Genomic DNA, 22688 nt, shown 5'->3' on the forward strand with positions numbered 1-22688 from the left:
CATCTCTTTTCTATTCCCTCTTCCTTAATCCATAGTGACTTCATGTTTATACTAGGAAAATATTCTTCCTTGTTTCTAATATTTAAAAAAATATCAACTCCATATATTCCTGGCAGAGTTACCTTCCTAAAAGAGATTATCTGATGATGTCACTGTCCCCCAAATCCTTGATGGTTCCCTGTTGCTTAAAGAATATCATGCAAAGTCCTTCGTTTAGTAGTCAGGGCCCTTTAGTGTTTGGTGTCCTCTATAATCTTCCACCCCTACTTCATTATGTTCCAATCATGTTTTCCTGTTGATTTGTTCTAAACGTGAGAAATAGCACGGTGGCTTGGAGAGAATAGAGGAATCTAGACTGACATGTCCATTGTTCTGCAGGACCTTGATCAAGCCATTTATCAACTTTCTAAAGCTCAGTTTCCAAATTTATAAAACTAGAAATGTGCATAATAACTATTCTTTGTTGTACCCTAATCTCTACCCAATCCCTAACCTAATAATACAAGGAACATAAAGGGTTTTCATTCACTATAATGTGCCGTCAAGTTGCTTATGTTAACATGACAGTGGTGATGATGGTGATGGTGGTGGTGGTGAAGATGAAGATGTAGAAATAGAAAAATAAGAGGGAAAAAGAAGGAATTCATGTACAGCTTATTATTCTGTTAAAAAATCTAAATTGATACATTTAAAAGACACTTTTGGTAACTTTTTTATGTATGTGCTCTTCTAGGGACCAGGAACAAGCCTAAACAAGACAAGTCATCTTCATAGATTTTATCTTGTCATGAGAGAGGATAGGTATTCTTTGTTTTGTTTTGTTTTGTTTTTTGCTAGCCATGTGACAGAGCATGACCAGGAGAGGAATTATTTTAGAAGGGACATGGTCAGACAGGGCCCCCGTGAGAAGGCAGTGTTTGAACTGAGATCACCATGCAGAAGCACCAGCTACCCAGGACCTGGGGATAAGGTCTCAGGCTGACTGAAGAGTAGTTTACACAAAGGGGCAGAGGCAGGATACGCTCTAAGCTCAGTCTAGGGAAAGTTTGCTCGAGCAGGGTGGAGGATGGGTCTTGGCCAATTGTGAGAAGAGTTCACATCTCATTCCCGGAGCAGTGACAAGCTTTTGCAATTTTGTAGTTGGAGAGCACCAGGATGTGCCCTGAAGACTGTAGCCATGAGCCTCGTTCGTCGTCTTCAGGCTAATCGTGGCCAGTACTGTCTGCTGTTTTCAGGTTCTTCTTTGTCCTGGTGGTTGCGTTCCTTTGTCTCCAAGTACCTCTTAGGATATGCTGCCCAAAACCGAGCGGAGATACCACATGAGCTCATCAGCTCACAGAACAGAAAGTTTGTCACTGCCTATAATCTGTAGTCTAGACAAGTTTGCTTTTGTTCCCTTCCTCCATTTGTTTTGTACATGAATTTATATTAAGTCAGATCTTCATTTAGTGCTTCTCTATTGATTTGGACAGAGGGTGTTGCTAGGGAGACTAATGGTAGGATTATATATATCCCTGTGAATCTTGACAAGGTTTTTTTTTCATATTATCAACGTTATAAATGTTACAGGTGTTAGGAAATCTGTTATATGTATGTCTACATCTTAAAATTTAAATGAGGACACATTTCTCTCCCTTGAATCAAGCTTTTTGACAGTCTAGATAAGTGGCTTTCAGATTTCTTGACAATGACCCCAGCCACTTTATGACCCCATAGGAGCATTACCATGTATAATTGAGGCAAAAGTTTCATGTGGCAGTGTTTTACATTGTAACTATAATGCATTCTGATATTGTCTGTTCTGTTTTATTGGAAATAATGCTAGATGCAACCTACTAAATTAATTTTACAACTCATTAATTCGTAATGACTTGCAATTTGGAAAATACTGGTCTGTGTTTACAGTGCTTTCATGCTGTTCCGTTTACTTAAAGACAGATTCCCATGTTTCTACCTACTCTTAGATACTCTCCTGAATTGGTCATTGTTCTCTGTGTTTCTGGAGGTGGGTAAGAACATGCATGGTGGCTCTGTACAATTGTAAAATATTCCATTCCCTATGATCCTTACACGTGCATGTGAACTATGGGTATGGATTATTCCCATTCCAGAATGAGAAGATGGTGAGTGGCCTGTGGCTCCTACTCTGGGCTTACTTTCCCAACAGATTTTTTTCACTTGTGGCTGATACAGCCACATTTTGTCCTACTCTATATTAGTGCTTTCTTATTTATTTTTATTTCCATCCGCAGTTACCTTATTCTGCTCTGTACATTACATAGGAACCCACATATGAAAGCAGAGTTTGCTCTCTCTCCTAGGCTTGACTGCTCTTGATGCTCCAAGATTCAGAACTAAACAGGAAATAGACCTCTAGGATATTGAAGTCTTTCTTCATAACCTTTCTGAATCCCAGCAACTTTGGCTGATATTTCTAAGGAAGTGGCTCTTCTAAAAAACTGAAAACTACAATTGTGCCAAAATCTGTGAAATAGGAACATGGCAATCAAGGTGTAGTTTTTCTCCTGTCCCAAAGCATAGAATATACTTTCGGCACACTTATTTCTTAACTTCTTCTACAGCCTCTTTTCAGCAAATGTTCTGACTCAGAGGTAACCTGCTAAGGGATCAAGTATCTGTATCTTTGAATATTGAAAAATATAGCAGAATACACAGAATAATTTTTATGTATTCCAAATACATGAGTTTTAGTAAAATCATGCCATATGACCCTTATTACCTATAATAATGACCCAGAGGAATCTTCTACTGCTATTAAATAGCAACAACAGTAACAATGAATATGTGTATAGCCTTGTATAATTTACAAGCAGTTTTAAAGCACATTTTATACTCAGTATTCTATAAGTAGATAGAACGGCTGTTATAAATTAAGAAACAGAGATCCTGTAATACTGAACCTGACCTCCACTTCTATACCACCCTAGAATTCTTGATCCTTACTTTGTATAATTTGTCTTTAGGACTTCTTATTTTCTAATATTTTTAAAAAATTAATGTTTTTACTTATTTTTGAGAGAGAGACAGAGTGTGAGTTGGGGAGAGGCTGTGAAAGAGGGAGACACAGAATCTGAAGCAGGCTCCAGGCTCTGAGCTGTCAGCACAAAGCCTGATTTGTGCTCAAACCCACAAACTGCAAGATCATGACCTGAGTCGAAGTCAGACGTTTGAGCAACTGAGCCATCCTGGCACCCCTGTAAAATTTTTTTTAATGTTTATTTATTTTGACAGAGAGAGAGAAAGCAGGGTAGGAGTGGGAGGGAGGAGAGAATCCCAAATAGGCTCCATGCTGCCAGTGCAGAGCCCAGTGCAGGGCCCACGCTCATGAACGTTGAGATCATGACCCGAGCTGAAACCAAGAGTCAGATGCTTAACCAAGTGAGCCACCCAGCCGCCCCATCTAATATGATATATAATTTATTTGTTATGCTTCATACTTTTTGACTCTTGCCTCCAGCTAAAATTTAACCTTTATTTAGAAAGGGATCTATGTGTTTTTTGGTTTCCTGATGTGTTCCAAACACCTAGAAGACAGCATTGCACATAATAAATAATAAATATTGATTAAATGATAAATGGGTTTAGAGATGAGCTACACATCAAAGGATGAATTTAACCGAATGTATCAGTACATGTGGGTTAGATTATGTTGCAGTGAGGAATAATACCAAAATCTCCGTTGACTTGGCACTAATGTGTATTATGTCTCATCACCCAAAGTCCACTGTGGGTCTTGTGTGGCCCTTTTGTGTCCCTCCAGGGCAGCCACCCTCTCTCCCTGTAGTGACTTGTCATTTCAGCAGCTTCAGTCTTGTGTTATCTTCATATCAAAATAGGTTTTTGTGATTTCATGGGGGTAAGGGAACATGGACAATCACTTACTGGCTCTTAATTAAACTCTTCTGCTTCAATGTTACACAAATTACAACCAATCTTGTTTTATTGCCCAAAACAAGTCTCATGGCCTTACCTATCTCAAGGGAACCAGGTAGCATAATTCTCCCATGTGTTCAGGAAGAGGAGCAGAAATAATACATTTGAGTGTTGTCCACGGCATGAGATAAAGCAAAAATTACCTGATTTATCTTGTCTGTGGTTTGTTTTGTAGCCTTCCTCTGTGTGTGTGTGTGTGAGAGAGAGAGAGAGAGAGATTTGCTGCTATTGTGACTAAAGCATAATTAACTCTCAGTGGGAATGGGTAGTAGTGGTGAATGAAGAAGTAGCCATATATAGGGAACTTTCATCATTCTAAGAGAGAGATTACTATAATGATTATGATTACTTTTTTCAGAGAAATTATTTTTAAATTCGGAATAATCATGAAGTTCACCCTAGGATTGGCCCCTATTGACTTTTCTCTTGATTAGTTAATCTGTAGTTATCACTGATGGATGTGCTTGGGATAGAGACCTTATTTTGCTCAAGTTAAAAATTTATAATAAAAATTATTGCTTACCAAGCTTCAAATACCAACTTGGATTAAGTGCCATTTAGCACATGAACTAGTTTCTTTTATATTGCTCTAAATCAACATTAAGGTAGTTGTGATTACTTAAATTACAGTCATATCAATTAGTGAACAAACCAGGTTCCATTTTATTACAAAATATTTTTTTACATAGTTTATTTATATTTTATTACATAGTTTATTCTTTTAGTATTCTTAAGGTAAATGTATTGGCTTTTCCTACTTCCCCTGCCTTCCCTAAACTACTTAGAAAACATACCTTATCATATCCCAAAATAACCCCGTGAGTTTTTAGGGGTCAAACATTTTTCAAACCATATACTTCTCTCATTAGCCCCCCCAATACTTAGTATAGTCCTTGGTATATAGTTGGTTCTCAGAATATTGAATTGAATGTCCAACTCTCCCATGCAATGCACGAATAATTAACATATTTGTATTTGTTTGCTATTGCTGCCCTAACAAATTACCACAAATTTAGTGGCTTAAACTCTTTCTCCATCTTTACAGCCAACAATGACGGGTAGAATTCGTCTCACACTTTGAATCTCTCCTGCCCCTTCCCTTGCATGTCTTCCTGGTGATTTAAAATAATCTGTCTGTTTTAAAATCTGTAACTTTACGTCTGCAGAGTCGCTTTTGCCATGTAATATAACATATACAGGTGTGACACCAGAGGGCAAAGATTTTGGGGGCCAGAATTCTGCTTACCACACTACCTTAGTAGACTTCATGGAGAATTTCTTGTATCCTCCTCAGCAGACTGACTGGTAGAATGAAGCTGTTTAAAAGTCAGATGTTTAATGGAAGTTTGCCCTGTTGAAATTAAGTAATTTCTTTTTTGTCAGATACTTTGACATTAAAATTTCACATTTTTATTATAGACCTTTATAGGTGTGTTATTGCATTGTGATGTACTTTTCCTTTTAGGGAAGAATATACCATACTTGGCATAATTTTGCAGACAAGTTTTCTCTATCATTGCTATGAGTTTTTTGGCATTTTTGTTTTGTTTTTTAACAAAACTGTATTTAATCCTCAAGAGACTTCTCTCCTTAGTACCATTGCTGCTTCTTGAGTGGCTTAACTCCATCATGGACTAAAATATAGGAGATAGAAAAGTAGTTTTAACAAAACTTAATTAGAAAAGCAAATCTGCTCCAAAGGTATGTATAAGTAAAGAGGGTTAGTTAGCTACTATTTAAGCAAATCTGTTTGCATCAGAGTTGCTTTTATTATTCAGTGCTTCATTACTCACTTTGCCTGACTGCTGCAAAGGAGAAAAATGAGAAGAGTTAGATTAATAACATTGTAATATGGCATTTTACTTGCTTTCATAATGTCCCCCAGAAGAAAAAAGATGGAGAATTTTCTCTTTGCGTGTACATGTGTGAATTTAGCTATTACATATGTGTGTTGTACATCCTGAAAATGACATAGATTTAAAAAAAAAAAAAGAAAAAGGAAACTAGGACTCTCTGATACTGATCCTTGTGCTATATAATATTTGAAACCCATGGGGGGGGGATTATGTTGTTATTGTTGTTATTATAGTATTGTTTGAATTCCTCTTTACCTTCCATAATGAGACAAATAGTTGTCAGATTTTGTGATGTTGCCAGAAGAGTAAATGCTCATCACTCAAACCAGACATCAGGATTTTCACACTGGAGTCTCTTGAGTGCACAATTCATGTTCCCCACACTATTTCCAAGTGTGATATAGCTTCTGATTTCAGCTTGGAAAATTAGTGTTCTTGAACTGGGCATTAAAACAGTTTCATTTTGGTGCCAAGTGCCACCTGTGGTCACATACTGGTTTTTCCCACACCTTTCCCTAGCACCTCTCTGTGGATTCTCTTTGGCTTATCCTCCTTCATAGTTCGACGTGGTTTGGGGCTGTAAAGGCAGCATATGTTCAATCAGTGCTATAGGCTACTTTCGCAGATTTATTTTTAACATTCCATCCCTTCTTGACTTAAATAATGGCTCTAAGAGGAAGCTACTGCCTGATTTTAAACTGCACATTTCACCTCTCAGTCACCATAACAAGGATGTATTTGAAATAATCACAGCAGCTGTTAGAGTAGTGGAATTTCCACATGTAGGTCCCATGAACCCAGACCCTGATTCCTGGCTTCTCATATGTACCTACTGACTTTTAGAAGATTTCTCTGCTTCTTAATTTGGAAAGATAGTTTTCTATTGTTGTTTTGTTTTGTTTTTAAATATATTTCACAGTGGTGAGTTTTAATGGAATAACTACCTATTTAAAAGCAATCTCCAAACATCTGGCTTGAATTCCAAATCCACACCTTACCCGTTTTGTGATCGTTGGCAAATTAGGTCACCTCCCAATGCATCCTCTCTAAAACAAGGTAACGGTAGTAACATCTCCTGAAACCACTTTGTAACGATCCTCATGTCACTAGCGCATGAGCCCCATGAGGTCAGGACTTAGTCTATTTACTTCTCTCTCCCCAGCACCTGGAACAGTGTGTGCCTTATAGTAGGGACCTGCTAAACATTTGGTAAAAGTTGAGCCAGATAATTCACGTAAGGCATTTAACACAGTGCCTAGAGCAGGATAACAATAACAATAACATTTTTGGGGTCCCTGGGTGGCTCCATCGGTTGACTGAAGTCATCTGACTTTGGTTCAGGTCATGATCTTGAGGTTCCTGAGTTTGAGCCCAGCATCCAGCTCTACACTGACAGCTCAGAGCCTGGAGCCTGCTTCAGATTCTGTCTCCCTCTGCCCTCCCCTGCTCGCTCTCTCTCACTCCCTCACTCTCTCTCTCTCTCTCTCCCTCTCTCCCCTCCTTCTCTCAAAAATAAAATAAACATTAAGAAATTAAAGAAAAAACAGTAACATTTTCTGAGTGTTTCTCCCTTAGCATTATTAAAGCTCTTAAATGTCATCAGTTGCACTTAAAAGATGACAAGTTTTATTTTAGAGTTTTCTTTTGCAGAAGAAATACTACTCTACCACTCAGCCATTCTGTATTAACCTCAGATAATACTCCTTACAATTAAATACATTTGGCCTTTCTCTGTTAAATCTCCCAACATAATCTCTGGGCTGATTTAAGATTATGAAGGAAAGAATGAAAATGAATTCTTATTCCCCAAAGTTGTATCTGTATATTTTTTTGAAATGAAACTGAGATATAAGATGATTAGGGTCCTTTTAAAGTTCCCAACAAGAAAGGTTCAAAGCTTTCTTTTCTGCAGTTTGCTTTAATTCTAAGAGAAAGAAGCAACATTTCTAATCCGAATTTGCTTGTTTATACTCTCTGACTTAAAACACTCCACTCAGCTTTCCTACGTAATAGTTTTTAAAAAAGGACTTTATTACTTTTTTCCATCTCACTTTCCATATGGATTTTTGTACTTTTTTTTTTTATGAGGGCTGAAGAATTCAGCACAAAATGATCTCAGAAATGATCTCCTCTTTCTCATCACTGCACCTTAGAGATGAGGAGAGTAAATAAAAAGAGAAGTTAGTGAAGTGGTCCTAGCTAGTTAGTGGCATGAGATGTGAAACAAATTTCCTGCCTGCCTTGTTTCAAACAAACAAAATGAAACAAAAAAAATAGCAACCCAATCTAATAAACAAATGCCTTAGTAGTTCTATTTTTTTCTCAATTCAAGTCTTTGCAGAAATTACAGTACTAAATGTTGAAAAAAATTCTGCATCTAACTTGTTCTGATAACATGGAAGTTATTAATTTAGTCATATATTCCGTAATAATATTAGCAGAATTTTTTGACTCTCTTATACATAATGTAGAACTTTTGAAAATTGGTCTTCATTTTGTTCAGGATAAATTTTAGAATGCATTTATTGTTAATAGAGTATATACAATAAAAGCGTGAAGCTTTTCCCATCTAGCTAGAATAAGTCAGTGCAAATGAACATTTGTTTCTATTTGAATGATTATCTTAGTATATTTTAAAGACCAATAGTATTTTTTAGTTGTTAGCAATTTTCCTCTAATGTCAGCCTTTTCCTGTTATTGTTTCTTTTTATGATGTTATCATCCATTTCTTACTTTCATCCATGTCAGGAGGTTCAAATGACATAAATATCTGCTATAGTAAAATGTATTCCCATTTTATCTACAGCCATAAATTCTCAAAAGATTAGTGAAATTACACAACTTGCTCTCTCCATGCTCCTCAATACACAGTAATGTGCATGATAGTTTTAGTGTCTAACCAATTCATTCTATATAACTCTCCCTTTTCTTGTATACTTAATTGTTAAGTCACAACATTCTTGAGGCGGTGGTAATAATAGACACTGCTGTCATGGATTTTTATAAAAGGCTTTTAGGAAATAACTATATATTCATTAAATTTGAAATGGGGAAGGCCTATCACTGCATGTGAATGTATTTCAGATTTTCCTGAGCATTTAAACTTTTCGACCTCTCTGCTAGGTAGAGAGGAAGGACGAATCTGTTTATGTGATGGGGTTCAACCTCTCTGCTCAGTGTTAGTCAGCGGAAGAGCCTTGTCCAGGACGGAGGTGCACTTTAGGGATCATGTAAGAGGGAGCAAGCGGGAACTCCCTCTTTGGCTGTGTTCAGCAGCTAATTATGATTGTATCCAATTAATAATTGTAGTACAGGATACAAACTTTCTCCTCTTCCTACATAATGACTCTTTTGGAAATGTATCAATCAAAAAGGTGAGTAGCATCCTTAGATTTACATTTTAATATATTCAAGATCTATATACCTGAAATATTAAAATGAAATATGCATATTTAGCCTCAAGAAGTTTGTTACTTATAATATGAAGCAGAACCAGTGTCTGAGTTTACAGTCTCCGTGTTAACCCAATCCGACACTTTGTAATAACCTCTAGCAGCTCACTCCAAAAGGCTTTTCTTCCTATAAAAATGTTTTACATTATAAGTTTAGCTCAGTCGAATTTCCTCATCATTCTTTTTCTCTGCTTCCTTCACTTGCAGGTCGTCCGTGAGTTCAGTGGTGTTGCAGTTAAGGTGTTGTGCTGGGGCTAATCTCTGTAAAATGCTAGCATTTGTTCTTCTTTTTCCCTATCATCAATCTTTCACACTCCTATCAAACCCCTAATGTATCAGCAGGTTTCCCAGAGCTCCTGGTCAAAATTACCTTTGCTTTTGGTAAAGTCTGAACCTTCAAGCCTCAGTGTTTTCAGTTGCCCCCTGTGGATTCCGTGAAGCCTTGCTCTGCACATTCCTCACTGCCACTCACTTGCTTTATGTCCTGAAACCAGGAGCCTGTGCAGAGCCCTCTTATTATTCCAAGTGTGCCCGCCATCCTTCCTTAGGTGGAGAGAGGCCGTAAATACCTCCAATAATCGGTGTCACTTATGCAAACTACAAGTCAGAGTGGTTGGAGCTCCCATAGCTAGAGAGCTTGTGTTTATTTTACCCGATAACAATTCAGATTGTTTAATCCTTGCTGTTTCTGAAAGTTTCTTAGCTTTTCTGACCCTGACAGACATGGGCAGATGTCCTTGCCTCGAAATAAAGGCTACAATTAAGTAATTTATTTCCTAAGGTTTGTCTTAACTAATTTCATATTTGACTAGTTGGTATTTTATTTAAATTTATTTGATCCTCCTATGCTCCAGTTCTTTTTTTTTTTTTTTCACTTCTTCACATTCATAAAAACTTCCCTTTCGTCCGTTGTATCTAGGACTCTCCATTCTTAGTAAAAATGGATTCCAGTGCAGATAGGATTTCTTGTGGGTATGCAGTTCATGATGTTTTCACCTTGAGTGCAGTATAGTTTCCACACACAACTGTTAGTTTACAACCTCATTCTTTTGGGAAAGCTGACTCCTGCCTTTGAGAATAATACTTTGATTGTTGCTGTGGCTCTTCCAGTTGTCTGTGACTAAATACCCCTGCTCGGGACTGTGAGTTACAGTCTCATTAAGATTTACACTAACTATCTGGGGAGTTCTTGAAAATTAATAGAAAAAGGGGAATGCCCTTCTCTCCGTGAGTAACAGCATCTTTTTGGTAGGCGTTGCCTCAAGCAAGTAAAATTCCAAAATATCATTCTCAAACTTTGGGTCTCTATTTGGCAAAAATAAATAAATAAATAAATAAATAAATAATAAATAAATAGCCTGTAGGCTAATGATGGTGAAGCAGCCATCTACCGCTGAAATTGAAGAGAGTTACTTTGAAAGTCACTTAAATGTTTTTACCCTTCGAAAAATAACTGATATGCCTTTGCTTATTTTTAAATGTTTAATAAATATTAATTTATTACATTATCATTTGTTATGTGAGCATTTTCTAAACTGGCCATAAAAACGGGAAACATGTATAAGCACATCAAAAGAAACAAAAATAAAATTATCTAGGGTTTCTTGTCTTTAAAAAAGTCTCAGTAGTAATAACTCAGACATTTTTCTGGGGATGTCCATGACCATTCACATATGTTATTGTATAACCCTTTGATGCACAAACGTCTGTTCTATTCTTTCTAAAGTGGTAGTAGATAGGATACAGAAAGTTAATGACTATATCATTCATAATTTTAAGCACTACAGCTGTGTTATAAGGGATGTTTCTATTAAAGTTAATGGGCATGACTTATTTATATACACTCTACTAAATTGTTATATATTAATGTTTATATTAAGTAAGTGATTATACCATCGTGCTTGATTATTTGAGGTATGCAAGCCATATTTTTCTTAACTAAAGAAATGAAGCCAATGTGAATCACTTAAGTAGATTTTCTTGTTAGAATTCCTTGGTTTTCCTTTAGTTATGCTCCCAAGATTCTCCCTGGACTGATCAAAAGGAAATAAAGTTCAACTCACCACACCCTTTTTAATACAGGATAGATGTTCTGTGCTGTGTAAGGGTCAGGGAGTAGAGGAAGTTAAAAAGTTTTAATTATTCGCAAAATAATTTCCTGATTCTAATGAATTATTTTGGTGATATTTATTAATCTAGAATTTTGTGTAGAAAATTTCTTTCCACAGCTGCATCTTCATTTTTATACACCTCTGGTTTTGTTTGGTTTGTCTTTTGCAGTGGGTACACCTTATTACATGTCTCCAGAGAGAATCCATGAAAATGGATACAACTTCAAATCTGACATCTGGTCTCTTGGCTGTCTACTGTATGAGGTAGGTAATGTTGATAAGTTCCACATATTGATGTATTTTAGTTAACCATATTTCCTCTATCCTTATAGTATACACTTATTTTATTTCTGAATGATATTTAAGAATTCGCTTTTTAGTTATGAAAGGTTAATTCATTGACTGAGTAACTGTTTTTGTGATGGCATTTATACATTTTTGCATACTTTTTTCCTCTAAATATTTTTAAATTGTTTCCTTCTGGTGAGAATTTTATTTTAAAAACGTTTTTAATGTTAATATGATGTTTTTCTGCATATCTTATTTATAAAAATGTACGTTTGAACATCCGTAAAATAACCTGCTTACCCATGCATAGCAGGGGAGGTATAATGAAATGAGACATGAAAGTATGGTTAAATATCTTTTTCAGTACTCTTTCACTCTTACAGAGACTGATTCAGCTTTAAGGATAGTAGGTAAATAGATAATTTTTCTAGGTTATCACTTAATTTTGTTTCCATGAGTAAACAGTTGTATTGGTAAAGCTTAGTGAGATAATCTCTCTCCTGTTCTGTTGATAATTTATCAAAGGAAAATGGAAATCATCTAATAGATCCTCTAGCAAATACTGCAATGCAGTGATTTGTATGGGTAGAAGAAAAGCATATTATGAGCATGTTTTACATCCACATTATAGAGTAATGGTATGAAAAAGTACTCAAGACTAGTCACTTCTGTAAATTTATGTTTTAATCAAATGGTATCATTTTCCAAGTGACACAGGTTTTAAGTCAGAGCTGTTAATTAAAGGTTAGTCTACATCTAAGTCACTATTTTAATAAAATAAAATGAAGGAAAATAATACAGGGAATCATTTTCATGTTTTAATGCATGCAAAAGAAATCTAATGTGGATAGATAGAAACCCCTGTATTTCTTACTCTATATTTTGTGTTCCTGTCCTCCTGATTGAAATGAAATATATGATGAGATCATCTGTTTTAATTGTCCAACCATTACTTGGAAGTACAGCAACAGAAGGTTTCTTTTTTTTAATGTGTATCATGATCTTTATTATATTATAGTTACACTTTCAAATTTCCTTAACTTAAAAAACCTGAGATTATTTTTTTCTTCCTACCAAAGTGACTAATGACCGCTCTAAAGAATGGCTTTTTAAATACTCTTAGAGAACATTCCTAGGATAATTATTATTATGAAAAATTATGAATCAGTGATATGACAAAATATGTTTTTATGTATGCACTAGAGATTAAAAGAGATTATGCTCACTAATTTGATACAATGCTGAAAAGAATTGATTTTGATTATATTAAGTTGCAATGTTTAAATGTCACTTTGTACATTTTTAAATATTTCATATTTGTTTAGGTAACATTAGATTTCTTTATGTCATAGTCTTATATTATCAAAGCGACATTTTCCTTTTAAACGTCTAAAGGTAAATGACAAATTGGTTTGCACTAGCAAGATGAAATTTAGCAATGAAAAAGAAAAAGTTCAATTAAGGTAATAAATGCTTTTAGAGAAGTTTGTCTAATTCTTTTAGGGCCACTAGACTCTTACATCAGAAATGAAATAATTCTTCACATTTTGGATTTGCCTTTGAGAGGCAGTGTCTCATTTTTATGTATATTTAAAATGACCACCAAAATAGAATTTATTTCTTTGGACACTCCTACATCCATGAGTTTTGGATGATTTTGAGTTCAAGTACTTATCATTATAATGTTAGTTCTCATCTCAGTAAATTTTCTCAGTTCCTCTGTGCAACTCATGCAGAAGGGACTAAAATTTTTCTAAAGATTTAATTTACCTTTAGGTTCTGTCTTCTTCCAGTTAGTTATGTTTCCATATAATGTTAATAGAAATACCAAGCAATTAATCTTTCAAAAATTGGCCACAACCTCTCTGAGACATTTTATATTATATCCCACTAAGAATTTACTCTTAACAATGAAGGAGCAGGAAGCTTTTTTGAAAATGTATTTTAAACTCAGAAAATTAGACTTTCAAATATTCCTGAAACCTCAAAAAAAAAAAAAAAAAAAACCCTAGCAGTACAGTTTTAATTGATATGCAACAAAGTAGACTTTACTAATTAAAATCAAGATGCTGTGCTTTTGCTACATGGACCTTTACATGGAAAAGTAGGTTTTACACATTTCCTTTTATTGTTCAGTGCAGCAATTGCATCCTTCTAGGGTTGTAGGTTGGTGGCTTACAGTTCAAAAAAAAAGAGAGCTGCCACCAGCCCCGAAGACAGACAGTGGGCTTTCGTCCCTCCAACACCCCCAGAATACTAATCAGGAAAGTCAGACCCTGGAGGTCAGGGAGCAAGTCAATCATTCTAGCGATCGTCTCAGTGTAGAGGATCAAATTAGCCTGAAAAATTCAGCTGCTGGGAGGAGAGGGCGAGCAGCTGTCAGGGGCAGCATCGAGATGCACTAATGAACCAGATGAATAGTGCAAAAGCTTGAAAATAAAAACAGGACAGTTGACATTTTTCATCTGTCAAAGCAGGAGATGCATGAAAATATACTATTCCTGTTTTAACTCCTTAGGGGACATTCAGGTTTGTTTTTTCTTTTTTTTAACACTCTGCAGTATTGAGACAAAAGTACTGTAATGAACTCCTAGCATATGATAATGAATAAATGTACATTTACGTAGGGTTTTTTGCAAATGTGGAAAGACTATATAGTTTATATATGGTGTATTTTTAAGGTGGTATTTATAATTCTCTATCATAAAGTGTCCTTGCATTTTAAACAAAACAAGAAACGTGATCATTCTTGATGGCTCCTCTTCGAGAAATTTCCTCACAGATGGAAGGTTTTATATGTTTAGGGCCACTCATATTGCTTTTACTTTTTTCTCCTCATGTGGAACAACCATTCCTGAGGTGGTTTCATATGGGTTTATGTGGGTTTTATATAAAATGTAGGCTAGGTGAAACTGTGGCAAGCTACTTTGCAGGTTTGATTTCCAGTGCCGTCCCCTCCTCGCTTAAGGCTCTGAAGGAGTTAAAGCTCTGTCTGGAGCACCAGAAGACAGATGAGAGCCATTTTCAGCTTGTCCTGTCCCCACTGACGCTCACTGAGTAGCACAGCATGGACTAGCGTGTTTCACACACACTCTGCCTGTCTGGGGAATGTACACATTGTCCTTCCAAAATCAAACTTATTAGCACATGTAGAAAAGGGTGACTGACTTTGGGGCAGCCTCACACTCCGTGTTGTATTCTTGCTGCTGCGGTTCAAAGATTTAGAAGGTTTTGAACAGGATGCGAACATTTTAAATTGAATTTTTTAGTTTGTAACCCTGCTTACCACAGTACTTGCTTGCACTTTAAATGTCAAGTTAGAACCTTGTCTGAAAATAAATTTAAATTCAATAATGTCTTCTTTAGAGTTGATCATTCTTTGAGTCTTTTTTTTTTTTCTACATAGAAATCTCATTTGGATGCCTTGAAGTAGCCGCTATGACTCAGAGAGCTTTTGAACATATTTAGTGTTTTTGAGACATTCTCAAAAGAAAAGAAGTTCTAGTTCATTGTAAACTTCTTGAGAATCAGTTATAACATTCAGATTGGAAGGCATTGTTTTTCTTCTCAGAATAACCCTTCCTTACAGAAACTGTCACGCAGGATGAAATGCTGTACACTCTACTCCCGAAACCATTGCTTAGATTATAATGCATTTTCAATTTCAGTTTCATTTTGTGATATTTTGACCGTTGCATGGTTGATATATACCATTGATGTCTGTTTAGTCATGAGATGGATTAGTTGTTTTTTATAGCATTATATTTACAAAGAGTTTTAAGTTCCTTTTTGTTATTTTTCTTAATATTGGTTTAGGTGATATATGTATGTATGATTGTGTGTGTGTGTGTGTGTGTGTGTGTGTGTGTGTGTGTGTGTACATACACTAACCATTTCTCCCTTATGGAATTTTAAATGTTGACAGATATAACCAAAAATTGTAATAAGATTTTTAAAACTTACCAGATAATTCTCAGAAAGAAATATTCATAAAAATCAGATTGACCAAATAACTGTATTTAAAGTATTTGTAGTTATTTTCTACCCCCCATGTCATAGACTTGATGAAATCACCTTTAAAAGTTACCATGTAACTATATCAGTTTCATTGGGAGCATTTTGCAGATGGCTGCATTACAGAGTCCTTTCTATGGTGACAAAATGAATTTGTACTCGCTGTGTAAGAAGATAGAACAGTGTGACTACCCACCTCTTCCTTCAGATCACTATTCAGAGGATGTAAGTCCTTTTTCAGTCCATGTGTTTATCTGTTGTTCATTTTGCTAACGTTTGCATTTTATTAAGGAATTTTTTTTTTAATCCAGAAACACAAATGACAAGTGTGGTGGCAGAACTTGTACTTTTCATTCTGTTTTCCTTCTCTTGGAGACTGTTTAAAGGGTTGACTCTGCAGTTCCTAAAGTGGAGTGGAACACAGCCCAGCATGTGGTGTGAAATCGGTCAGTTCTTAGGTGTGACAAGAAGAGTAGCTGACTTGGCGGCATACTGAACACGGCAAAGGGCAGAATCTGGGCTCAGACCTCGGCTCTCGCTGACCAACATGGCTGGTGCCGTCTTAATAAGGCAACTGCTCAACTCACTCTCACAGTCTCAGACCAACAGTTACAACTTTGTATTTGGGCAGAACGTCCCTCTCATCCATGTTTTCCACAGTTTGAAACATACATCTTTTAGCTTTACGTGTCTCCACCTTGTTCCTTCGGAGTTAACCCTCCCTCCTTTGACCATATCTCACCTGTCACTGTTGCAGTCAAGTCCCTGTGGGAAATGTTTGGAGGTTGTCATTAGTGGACATGTTAAAGTGTATATTGGGCGGGATTGAAAATTTTAGAAAACTTTACTGTATTAAAATCTGAGTCTGAATCCTTGTCTTGCTTTGGTAGTTCATCGAAGTAAGTTGTTTTGGCTCTACCCAACATACAGATTTTTATTGAGCAAAACCTTTCCCATTTTGGCAGAATGTAAGCAGAAGATAGGCAGAACAGCACTATCTTGGGTTAACTAAATGTGTTCACATAAGTCTTTTTGGAAAGCTTACTGGGGAACGTACCCAGAGAAAACACTGTCTTGAGTTAGGACATCTCACCCTCTCATGAGCAACAGATTTTTTGCCCAAGGGAAATGGCAAGGAGCAAAGAAAAAATATAAAACAATTATAACATTCACTTATTAGGCAGTCTTGTCACTCTGTCTTGAAATGAATAGGAATCGGTTTTAGTTTTATACGAGGAAGATTGAGTCAATGTAACTTGAATAATCTCTCTAAAGAATTTTTAGCATATGGAAAGCATTTGAGGTCCTAGAATACTTTAAGTACCTTTTTTCCCTGTGGTTTTGATACTAATAATCCCTCATGCCTGTTGTTGTTGTTGTTGTTGTTGTTGTTGTTTGTTTCATAGCCTTTGTATTCAAGTAATTAAAATAAACTCTGATAAGGCAGGGATGATAATTTAGAAGTATTACCCTTATTTGATGTTAACGCTATTATGTTAGCCATTTTTAATTACTATTTTGGGTATGGAATATAAATACGGCATTTCACAAAACCAACTTCAGAACGATAGGCCTGGAAATACAGTAGGGTGTGAACAATAATGCAAAATGATGGCAAGAATGTCAGGGGCCGCTCTTTGTTGTGTCATTCATGCTGTCTTCTTTTTTCCATGAAGCGCATGAATATTTCACATATCTGCATCCTCATCCCCTATTCTTCTTGACTAATTTTCAGACTGTCTGAATTTGCATTTCACATGGTAGCTGATTAGGAGATGCCGAGTGCAGCAGTGAAGCCTCAGCAGGCGGTTACCATGGTGACCTTCAGCAGGATTTTAATGATGATACCACTAGTGGTTCGTTGAAGTCGGCCTGCCTGCAGGGCTACTTCACCGCAGCTAAGTGTGAAGTTGGATATGCGGATTCTCAGCCAAGGGGCAAATATCAAAGTCTGGCCCAGATAGAAGGTCTTAGAGTTGGGAAAGGAAAATAGATTCCACTTTTTACCTCACCCCATATAGTCGCCAGTCTCAAAAAGAGATATAAAGCACAACATGCTATATGGGGTACTTTCCAAAGAAGACAGTGCAGTTTCTCATATTGGTAAAATCTCTCTGGATGCTGTGGTGAAATAGAAGGCTATTAAACTAGGTAAACATGGAAATGAATTCTTACTAAAGAAATGAGATAAGAAAAATAGAGACTAATAATGTTACTCTAATCTGTTCAGTTATATAGAAAAGTTCTCAGAACAAGAGCTTTGAAATGCAGATGTGCTAATAAATATTTTCTCCCCTTAAGTAGGAACTCTGTAAAATAATTACTCAGAATTTATGGTAGCAAAAAACCTGAACAGATTTGATGCTGTTATGCTTTAATGGTATCTCAAATATTTCCTTAGATAGTAGGCTTTTTAGAGCCTTTAAAAGTTCAAATTGCCATTTAGTTTTTTTAACATGAAACAATGAAAAGTGAAGTATAAAGTTTTTAAATGACGAACTTTTAATTAAAGGACCAGTTCGCTAAGTGTCCATTTTATAGCTAAATCCATAGCAGTCCCTGTAAATGTTTGAAAAATAAAAAAATTTCAGCAAGTTAATTTCCCACTAAATATCTATTTGGAAGCTTATCAACTTGATTTTAGCTACTGCTACATTGTTAAGGCTCCTGCCCAAAGAGGTTTCGAAGGGAGCATTTCATAAAAATAGTAGCCATGCCCGCCAACCAGCCTTGGTCAACAGGAATAAGGAACTCTATAAGGTTGGTTTCTAGGTATAGTCATTCCAGTTAGGAGAATTCAGAATTTAAAGGTTTGGTGTGTTTTTTATTTCTTATATTCAAGCATTACAAACCAAAAAGGAGAAATAGTATCCTTCGGAAGAATAAGCCTGTATGTCAAATCTTTCCTTTTGAATGATCCTGTTATCATTCTGTACAAGTGATTAGGGCTATAGATTGAAATATGTCCGCTGTGCATGACTCATATTGGGATATGTATATTTTATAGCTTCGTAAAGTATTTTTGTTTATGGCAAACAATAGCTTTTGGTGTTCAGTGTTCTTTCTTTTTCCAGTAACGATCTCATTCGTGTATCCCTGGGAACTACTGTATTTAAAGCCATAAAAGTCTTGAGTTGAAAAGACAGATATTTTTCCTTAGATATCTCTTAGGTTTAAACGTGACATTGTTGCTGTTATGCAATTAACATCCGTGAAGTTAACATTTATTGAACATTTACTATGTACAAGGAATTATGACTCAAAAGGACCCCTATAATCTGATCCTGGCTTATCTATCCAGACTTACTGATCACAGGATACTCTCTTCTTTCCCTACCTCTCGCAGTGCAGGTTCTCCTCAGAGTTCCATGAGTTTCCATGATTTTATGGGTTCCATTTCCTCTTTCTGAAATCCCCCTTTCCATGTTCTTTACCAGGTGAACTTCTCTCTTTGAAGCAAAGCTTGGGCATCCTCTCCCGCACTGTTTTCTTACTCCCTTTTCTTCTCTCCCCATACCCTCCTCCCTTGTCAATACACTGCATGGCAGTCATTTCTTTAAACCCAGCCCCTACCTCCCACCTCCAGACAGTCTAGTTCCTGCTCCCAAGTAGCAGTAACTGCTTTTTATCTGTGTATCTCTGGGGCCTGGCATATTAAAAAGGTTCAGCGATTGATTGATGGAATGAGGACGTGAAAGAGTGAGATTAAAGGCATAAATGAAAAAGATAAATGCACCCATTATTTGACAATTAGATGAATGAAAAAACTTCTTCAAAGAACTTTCTTTCCATCCAGTAAAGGCAGACAATTACTCAAAAGACAGGCCAGAGGCTATGATGATTTTATTTTATTGATTTTACCCACCCTATGATTTTTCATTCTTATCAACAAGCAGCATCATTTTGGAATGCCCAGTGTCCATTTATTGGAAAATAAGACAAATGGATTTTTTTCCGTCAGTTTCAGTATTTAATTTAAGAGCCACAGGAGTGGTCATCAAAAGTATGCATTTTCACTGTTGTTCACTGAGTTATCTCATGACTCTTAAGTTGCAAAACAACAGTGAATAGTTAATATTGACAGTTATTTACAAAGTATAAAGTGTGACTCTGTGCTGAATTCTTTTTAGCCAATATATTTTTTGAAAATCCGAGCATTAATATCATGCAGAGTGGAAATTCTATCTCTTTCAACACTTTTTATTTATTGTAAAAAATTCTTAATTAAATAGAGAAGACAGGACAAAGACTAAACAGAATTGTACCTTGGGGGTTGCTTTTGGGAAACTTGTCACCATTTTAGGTTTGAACAGATAAGCTTGGAAGGAAGTTCTGGGAAGTTGAGTCAAGCAGACTAAAGTGAAACATGGAAATAAATAGGGAGAATAAAGGTGACCTTGGTTTGAGAAAGTAGACATTTTTTAAAAAATATTTTTTATTTATTTCTAGGAGAGAGAGAGAGAGACAGCATGAGCAGGGGAGGGTCAGAGAGAGAGGGAGATACAGACTCTGAAATAGGCTCCAGGCTCTGAGCTGGCAGTCAGCACAGAGCCCGACACAGGGCTCGAACCCACGAACCGCAAGATCATGACCTAAGCGAAAGTCGGACGCTTAACCGACTAAGCCCCCCAGGCACCCCGAGAAAGTAGAAATTAAACTCAGGATTTGAAAAAACAATACTTTGTGCAGAAACAAATTTAAACACCTATATAGAACATGGGTGAAAGGGTAGAAACTTCCTGAATGAAGTCAGCTACATTGTAGTAGCTCTTGTCCATCTGTGCTGACTTGCCAGAGCAGATATTTACCAGCTTCCAAGTCAGTTTAAGGTCATTGTAAACAAAATCTTCTGTCGGATACCGTATCTGTCAGTATCTGTGGTTATCTTCTAATTATATTTTTGAAAACTTGCTAACTCAGTAGGGCTTCTTTTTATACATGGAGAAGCCAAAATATAATTTTGGAAGTAGAATTATTGAGCTCATAATCAATTTCCAGATTATTTAATGCTTCTCTTGTACATTAAATGTGTTCATTTTGCCACTTTTGTGTCTCCTGCTCACAGATAGAAAGGTGTCTATTCTTATTAAAAATCAATGAATGGGACTACTTCTCAAGTATGCAATTATCTTCTAAAATACCAAGCCAAAAGGTCACATCCAATCAGAACTAATGGAGAATGAATGAACTCTCATAAACTTTTACCTCATAAATAACAAACTTTCATTTTTACTTTAGCCTCCATTCCAATGTCCCTCCTTTTCTTCCTCCCTCCCTCCCTCCCTTCCTTCCTTCCTTCCTCTCTTTCTTTCTCTCTTTCTCTCTTTCTCTCTTTCTCTCTCTCTCTCTCTTTCTTTCTTTCTTTCTTTTCTTTCTTTCTTTCTTTCTTTCTTTCTTTCTTTCTTTCTTTCTTTCTTTCTTTCTTTTCTTTTCTTTTCTTTTCTTTTCTTTTCTTTTCTTTCTTTCGAAATGGAGAGCAGGAGGGGGTAATTGTTCTACCTTTCTGCCTTCCAGGAATAGTTTACCCAACTTTACTTAAATGCATTAAGAATTTCCAGCACCATTTTAGTTATTCTTGAGACAGGTCTTGATTTTTCCAGGGTATTTAAAATATAAAGATTAAAAAGTACAGTGCTTTTTCTATATTTGATTATGTATAAATTAAAAAATATTTAGTTGAACCAAACGGATTTCAGATATCTATAGGTTCATGTAGAGTATAAATATATTTACATGGCTTTAAATAAAATTGGAATACTGATTTTTTATCAACTTAGAAGTCACCATTTTTTTAAGCCATGTAAGACCTTTCCTGTTAAAGAAATAAAGGCAGTGAACATTCTTCCCATTTCACATATGAGCAAATAGAGAGCCAGGTAGTGTCAGGGCCACTACTAGACTAGACACTATCGTGCCTCCAACTCATCGCATCCCACTGCGCGTGCTACAGTATCACACAGCCTGAAGTAAACTCTCAGGTGTTGTGTGAGCGAGCGTTTCATGACTTCCTTCTACCATCAGACTTAACATTTTTTAGTCTTTCTTTTCTCTGTTTTTACCTACCATGTTTATATGGAATCTGCTTCCCTCTGCCTTGTGATAACCAGGGGCAGGGCAGCGGGGGAGGGGGCATGTAATAATGAAAGAATGAGCAAGCCATTTGCAGAAGGATAGTGTTATTTTTACATCTTAGAGTATGTAGAAACTACACACGTTTCCACTAAGATAGCAGATACATTGATCCATACTCTACCAATCAAATAGTGTTACAGTTTGTCACAATTTTACTAATAAGGTAAAATTTATTTTCCAAAGAGTTACTCTTAAAGAAGGATGAGTGCTGAAAACTATAACTGAATTTTTTCACCTAACGTTTAATAAATAACTTGTTTATATTATATTTAAACTCAGAATATGTTTAAAGAAGCCTATTTTGAAATCTGCGTCCATAACAAAAACATGACCTTTGTTTTAGTCATATAAGAGCTGCTACTTTGTGTATATAAGGGGGAAAAAAGATAAGAGTCTCAGGTACAGATTATTATTTTTGCATACTTTGAAGTTAAACTAAATTTATAAAACTTTTTTATTCATTGGAGGAGTCTACATAGTTTACAGTTGCCAGATTCATGACTTTTAATAGAACTGTATATATTTCCTGGAGTTGTTAGTCAAACTGAACCATGTTATTTAAATTTGTGCTGGAGGAAACTTTCTAATACACTATCCCAGGAATATTTAAATGAGAGACATTAAAATAAATGGCACAATTAATGTTTGGAGCTAAATCTGTTTTCACAAATATTTCTGTACTCCTTATAACCACATAATCCAATGCTAAATGAGTTGAGACTATTTATAAAAATAAATATATAACTGTGCCATTATTTATTAAGATTAACTTAACATTGGGTATTATCTCGAACACTGTTAATATTGTTTGATTTTCCTTCTTAAAAAATGGGTTTAGTAAGTTAACTCTTCTCACCATTTATAATATCAATTGACCACTT

General features: G+C 35.9%; 1 protein-coding gene across 2 annotated transcripts in view; it reads left to right on the plus strand.

The window, feature by feature from the left end:
• The window catches only part of NEK7 (NIMA related kinase 7), a 102409-nt gene that overhangs the window by 65283 nt on the left and 14438 nt on the right, over window positions 1–22688 (plus strand). The window contains exons 7-8 of one of the 2 annotated variants that reach the window (XM_039216965.1): window positions 11543–11637; window positions 15787–15900. In XM_039216965.1, the coding sequence (XP_039072896.1) occupies window positions 11543–11637; window positions 15787–15900 (209 nt within the window). The remainder of the gene's footprint in view (window positions 1–11542; window positions 11638–15786; window positions 15901–22688) is intronic. The other variant, XM_039216966.1, reaches the window with a different exon arrangement.

This window comes from Hyaena hyaena, unplaced genomic scaffold (assembly GCF_003009895.1).
Source record: "Hyaena hyaena isolate Hyena2069 unplaced genomic scaffold, ASM300989v1 scaffold_666, whole genome shotgun sequence".
Classification (NCBI taxonomy): Eukaryota; Metazoa; Chordata; class Mammalia; order Carnivora; family Hyaenidae; genus Hyaena; species Hyaena hyaena.